Below are 6,951 nucleotides of genomic sequence, written 5' to 3'. Positions count from 1 at the left end.
GACTGTACTAAACCTTCTGTCTGACAGATGTTGAGCTCTCTGGATTTTCCCACTAATACCCTACATGGCGCGTCTCCCCATGCGGCGCGCCTGTGCAATATTTACAGAGTAAATATTTTATTTTGGTTGGAAAAAGGTGACTTCGTCTGGGCCTGACCCTACTTGGTATAAATACATGGAAAAAATATTATTTCCTGGACTTTTGACATATTCGACCTAAGGAGGCGAAGGAGGAGCTGGAAGAACACGAGCATGGGGATTTCATCATTCCTTCCTCACTCAAGACACGAGTTTGGATTAAATTTATATTTTCCTATACTTTACCTGTATTTGTGATGAATTTTTCCATATCTATGGAGTAGTTCTCTTTAAGGTTTGATGGATTTGGTGTTTTGATTATTGTTTGTGGATTATAACTCTAGTTTTATGTATTGAAGCATTTTTTGATGATTTAATTGTTGCATCTTTATTCACTAGTTCATGTAATCGAGAGAGGCATAACTTGTGATATCTTTGCATTATATTTTTGGTTGAGTTCATAGATTCTTCTAAGTAATTAAAAGAGGCTAGTTGAATCATTAATTAAACCTAGTTAGGAGAATAATCGAAAGAGGTTTTCCTAAAGACCAACCCACTACACATTCTTGCATATCTTCACGTGCTTAAATTGGTTCATCTTGTGAGGTTAAGACTTAATCGAAAGAGGAGTTTTGCCTAACGTTTGAACTAATAATTGAGTGAATTCGAGAGACTCACTTGAACATTAGAAGTGAATTATCTAGAGTTAAATCCCAAATAATTATCGTGCACCTATCCTATCAAAACCCTATCTTCTCCCATTGATAAACTTGTTTCAATTGTCATTAGTCAATAGTTTTAGATTCTTAGTTAATTTTAGTTAGACATCTTATAAATCTTAACTGTTGATCATCTTGGATAGCAACCAAGCTAGAAACTACGAGAATACTGTTTAAATCCAATCCCTGTAGATACGATATTATACTATACTATATTTGATTAGCGAACAGAATTTAAATATATGTTTTGCGCTCGTCAGTATTGAATTGGGCCATTGAGTTCCATTGGGAACTCAGGCCCAAATTCAAATCCAGTCTGCCTCTTTATCTGCATGATGAAGTTGGCCGAATCCAACTGGGCCTTGTTGAGCTTACCAGGCCCAATTATCAAGAGTCCAACCTCTTTCTCTCTCTTATTTTATGCAAACTCTATTCGTTTCTGTTTGTTACTTCGCATATGTGTATCCTTGAATGATTAACTTTTTATTAGTAGATAACTTTAATACTTTGATTAGGTAGGAACATAGGCAAACCAAAGCCCATAGGTAAACCAAAGCCCATAGGAAAAATAATCAGAATCTAAAATTTTGCTCGCTTTAAACCCTTTAATATTTGATCACTTATTTATTTTCTGAACAAATGAAAGATCTTATCTTTCTATCACTAATTGTTTCAATAAGTTTGGACTTGGAAAGATCCAAAAGCAAAACGAATTCTCTTTGAAAAAAAATCAGAATTGCGAGAATAATTACGAAGCTGTTTTCAAGAGACAAAACCAAACACAACCGATGTTTGTGAACTAATGGACCTCAACAAGTTTCGAAACATAAAATTCCGATTGAAATTGATTTTCAAATTAGGTATACCCATCCCAACTTAAGGTATATTTTCAAATGGTCTCTTGTTTTACAAAGTTACATATGAGTAACCACATTTTCCAAAAACACTCAACTTTCTTTCAAACATAGAATTCTTGACAAGATTTTGCTAAAAAAATAAAGCATATCTAGTTCTCAACTTCATAAGAATATACATTTCAAAAGGGGAATTTACATAGATTATAAAACCTTGAAAACTTATAACTTCTATTTAAGGTACATACATAACCTCTTCCTCAAATAGTGAATTTTAGACAAGAGTTAGGATATTTTACAGACTCTAAACATAGAATTAAGCAGAATATAGTCATTTCGTTCCTCGAACCTAGCTTAAACCTAAGGAGCTACCTTAGGTATATTTTAAGGGATACCTAACACCTTCCCCTTAGAATAACTAGAACCCTTATCCAAATCTCACCGGTTAGTAGACCATTAGGATAATAATAATAATAACATATAGGTACCCTTATATACCTTAAAAACTTAGGTGGCGACCCTCTTTTATCAACTTCAACCATTAGTTGTATTTTGTTTGACTAGTTCAACATAGGGTGCAACAATATGGCGACTCCACTGGGGAATTTTAAACTTAGGTTCTGACCTTAGCAGAGTTAGGCTAGACTTGAAATTAGGGATATTTGTTAATATTATGCTTAATTTTGCAAATATGTGTCTACTTGTCTTACCTGTTTACGTTTCTATAACCTGCCAATATGTACTTACTTGCTTGCCTTTAATATTATTACTGCTCCATAATTATCTGTTACTGCTTTATACACTGTCATCACATTTTTCATATCGAGTCCTGACCGTACACAATCACACACAATGGCACATGAGGGTTGTCTTTTACACCCCTCGGAACCTTCTTTCAAAAGCTCTCTAGTTTCAGAGAACGGCTTTGTCAGGCCAACTGACATAACGTCTCGCAGTTGTTCAGTCCAACTCCAAGATTAGGAAACACTCCACTCTTAGCAAACATAGGTCATGTTGCATAAACCTTAGGTGACTCGGTCCTTGTCATCGACTCATAATTAGGAAAGTCACCTTAATGTCAACGGGTTATGCACCCAACGACATGCTTTCTGTGGAATGACAAATCAATCCCGATAAGACACTAAAGATCCGGGGCAAAACTTATCAAACCTTTCACCTCTTTTAGATGGAGATCAACTGCAACATCTCGGAGAATAACATGGTCATGGGTGCACCTTACAAATTGAAGCAATGGTGGAGGAACGTTCGACAGGAGCACAGAGACGAAATAAGAACTCACCTAGGAGCACTGACAGAATTGATGAACATCCGAGCAGACAGAGTAATCACAAGCTACTGATAGAGTTTTGGGACACAACTAAGGTGGTCTTCAAGGTTTTTGATTGTAAGTTGACGCCAACACTAGAGGAGGTTACTAGCTTCACGGAGTTACCATTCACCAGGCAAAAAACAATACTGTCGGTCATCATTCCAGCCCACGAGTTCCTCCATGCACTAGGTCTGACAAGTAAAAGAAATCTGAGAAACGTCGAAGATGGATGGGTGAGTATGGATCAGCTATTTGACAGATTTGGGCACCGGGAGAGCTACGAGTGGCATCTGGAGGAATTCTAATGTGATAAAGCAGCATGGGAGAGCCTCCGCCCCTAACCTTTTGTCTAGCATTGTTGGGACTTCTGGTTTCCCCGCAAAGGAAGAGGCGGATCAACATCAGCCTATTACCCCTAGTTTTGGCTACCTTCCGAGGAAATTTGCAGGTCACCCTTGTTCCCATGATACTTGCAGAGATATTCCGAGCACTATCGGCATGTTTGAGAGGATATGTTCTTTCCAGAGGCTACAACTTGCTACTATATAAATGGGCTACAGAACATTTCTTCCAGAGGGAGGTGACCGTTGACTGCTTTGTCAGTGTTAGTAACATGATCCGTATCCATAATGAAAAGATGAGGCATTGGGATACACCACTTGGCCCAGAGGTGTCGTGGGAATTTTTGACCCATCTGAGTGGAGAATTCGTTAATTGGAAACTTTCCTGGTTGAATGGCAGAGCAATACTAAGAAGCCCGAGGAAATACTTCATCGAGTTAATAGGTTTGGAAGGGATTCAGTCATACGCACCACTGAGGGTTTTGAGGTAGTTCAGTTTTATTCAAGACGTGCCTCTCTAGTGAAGGACAGCATTGTACGAGGATGATTACAACAGGGAGATTCTGATCCCAAGGGTAAGAAGACTCCAGGATTAGTGGAACGATTTGATCATAATGGGAATGGGGCAAAACCCCTGGTGCATGCCTGAATACTTTGGATTGATCAACGAAGAAGACGAATTGGCAAGGCCTAGCAGAGAGGGATTGACCGATTTGGAGGATTCAGTGGCATCTCTGTAGATATGCCACGAGATCCTGCCCCACTATCTCGTCACTATGGCCATGCATTGACAGGTAGTTCCGAGACCGGTCGACCACATGTTGCCACCGCCGGGTGACGGCAACCCGGTAATTGAGTACATAGAGATCGAGTCTGAGGCAAAACCATAGAAGGATCTAGAGGAGGAACCAGAATACAACAATGATGAAGACGAGGAGGAGGTTGAAGAGGACCCTGAGGAAGATCCGGAAGAAGAGAGTTTAGGACGAGACTTCGGGGATGATTAATAAGTTGGTGGTTGATTTCCCTTCTTGTACTTTTCATTCCCTAAGGGTGAGTCTATAAGCCTATGCAACCTTTTGTAAACCTTTGAAAATCATATTATAGCCATTAGCAACTATCCCTATCTTGTTCCAAGCAATGAAACCTGGTTGTAATCTACAAATCTTAGCAGTGAAAATTAAAATTTGCTCTAGATCTGAAGGTAAAAACTGATTGATTGTCAAAATGTTCGCGATATAGGCCTACCTCCGGCATAGAGAGGTCCCTACGTATTTTAGGAAACACACTTGTTTGGATACGTGAGCTAATTTCTCTATGTGCTTATATATGTGCACTCCTTGATACCGACTTCTATTTTTCTTCATTTTTCTTGCTTTATCGCTTTATTTATTTATCTCCGAAATAGAGGTTGATTAGTGTTGATACTTAAAACTGGCGAGCCACCGTACAATCTAAGGTCCAAAGGGAAGATAACTTCTACAGACGACCCGACTGGAAATTCTCTGGTGGTAGCCAATAACCTAGGGATCGGGGGAGAGACGAGACTCAGAATGATGACCACGTTGTCCGATTGGAAAAAGAAATAGAGTCATTAAGGGAATAAGTACAACATATTAGGGAGTTGGCACACCTGGCTGTGACGACGCTTCCACAACCACCCCTCTTTCCATCACTTGGTTCACTTCCCAACCATTTTCCTTCATCAACCCGACAGCCTACTAACACCCCAACAACTATCACCATAAACCCTGCCATAACTCAAGTCATACCGCTAGTAACCTCCGCAAATCCACCAAACCCTCCTTTATATACACTCTATGTTCCTAACTATGTTCCAGCTCCACAAAATCCCCCAGCCAGTACCAATTTGGTTCACACCACTCCCCATGACAACGTCACTTTCACCAACAATCATATGCAGTATATACCCTCGGAACACAATTACAACCATGAGCGATATGTTCTTCCCGTATATACCACATATGAACCTACCTTTATTGCGCATGTCACAGTCAGAGTTACTTGTGAGATAGACCAGTATGTTGAAATGGAAAGAGAGGCGAGGACCAAAAAAGAGAAGAATGTCAAAAAGACTACGAGTACTGAGGAAACATATGAAAAACCTGCAAGTTGCTCTAGGGAGAGAAAGTTTTGATTATGAAAATATATGCATACACCTTGATGTTGATATGCCTATAGGGTACAAGACTCTGAAGTTCGATATCTTTGATGGAACTGGTGATCCCCACTCTCACTTGAGAGCATACTGTGACAAGTTGGTCAGAGTGGGAAGAAATGAGAAATTAAGAATGAAACTGTTCATAAGAAGTCTGACTGGAGAAACGCTTACTTGGTATACTAGACAAGACCCCATGAATTTGAGGGAGTGGCAGGACATGGCTGAAGATTTTATGTTTCGCTTCAGATTCAACACTGAGATCACTTTAAATAGAAAAAATGGCTCGCCGTTGGAGATGCTGCTCTGAGTCATTTCAATAATACGCTCGCCGTTGGAGATCGGAAGCTGCTAGGACTCAACCTCCATTGGATGAGAACGAGCTAACCAAGTATTTTATCCGTGCTTAAGAAGGGATCTATTTCGAAAAAATGATGGGTATGATGGGCCAGAAATTCCCGAGATGGTTAAAATGGGAGATTCTTGGAGGAAGATGTAGTACCCTGGTGCTCACAAAAGGTATCAAGTCAGGAAAGATACAATCAATAGCGGTGCTACAAGCTGCTAGCAAGGCTATACAATCTGGTTCCATCGGCAATGGGAAGAAGAAGAAAGAGGAAGTAACAACGATCGTCCCCTACTATCAGTCAAGTCCTCCCCGTCGAACCAACTCCTACCCCACAAACACTCATCCTCCCCATCAACCCGCATATACCCAAGTATATAACGCCCAACCGTACTACAATGCTTAACCCCATTAGAACCCGGACCGAGCCAACATACATCCAAACCCACCACGACCATACGCTCCTATCCAAACTACCACCCACCAAAATAGACCCGCATATGCTCCCAAACCATGTCCAAATATTAGGGTAAGGAACCCCAGAAATTTCACCCCAATTGCCGAACCTTTAGTTAACTTATTTGAGAGATTGAGAAGATCCGTACTAATATACCCAGTGGAATAAAGAATCCTTGACCAACCTTACAAATACTTCGATGCAAACATGCGCTATGCCTATCATTCAGGTGTTCCCGGACATGATACTGAGGATTGTTACAAACTGAAGAATGGGATCGAAGAACTGATCAAGTGTGGAGCTATCCAATGCACCCCAACCTCACCAAACATAAACTGTAACCCACTACCAAACCACAGAAACCAAGGAGCAACACGATCGTATTAGACGAGGACTATGACTTGAAAGGGAATAACGTCACTATCGGAAATGCTGAAGCGGCAAGGGCACCTCCTCGAGCAACCCCATTGATTAAGGTACAACTAAAGCCTCCTGTGATGGTTGAGACATACCAATAATGGCCCGTCGTAGCCATGTAAAGTGAGGAGCACCAAGAGTACTAAGCGGTTCCATAGACTTATCTGTCGAAGGGAAAGGCAAAATGATAGATACCGCAACTGCTCATGGTATTACTAGATCTGGAAGGT

The 6,951-nt window shown here is 40.5% G+C and overlaps 1 protein-coding gene across 1 annotated transcript; it reads left to right on the top strand.

Moving 5' to 3' along the window:
- Positions 1–5,406: 5,406 nt before the first annotated feature.
- On the top strand, positions 5,407–5,811 carry LOC117275924 (uncharacterized). The gene has a single exon (XM_033655281.1). The coding sequence runs from the start codon at positions 5,407–5,409 to the stop codon at positions 5,809–5,811; it is 405 nt and encodes a 134-aa protein (XP_033511172.1).
- Positions 5,812–6,951: the final 1,140 nt, after the last annotated feature.

The sequence above is a fragment of the Nicotiana tomentosiformis genome, chromosome 10, assembly GCF_000390325.3.
Source record: "Nicotiana tomentosiformis chromosome 10, ASM39032v3, whole genome shotgun sequence".
Lineage (NCBI taxonomy): Eukaryota > Viridiplantae > Streptophyta > Magnoliopsida > Solanales > Solanaceae > Nicotiana > Nicotiana tomentosiformis.
This window is presented reverse-complemented; position numbering and strand designations above follow the sequence as displayed.

Coding starts and splice junctions, on each gene's coding strand:
- LOC117275924 (XM_033655281.1), top strand. CDS start 5,407: ATGTCAAAAAGACTACGAGTACTGAGGAAACATATGAAAAACCTGCAA.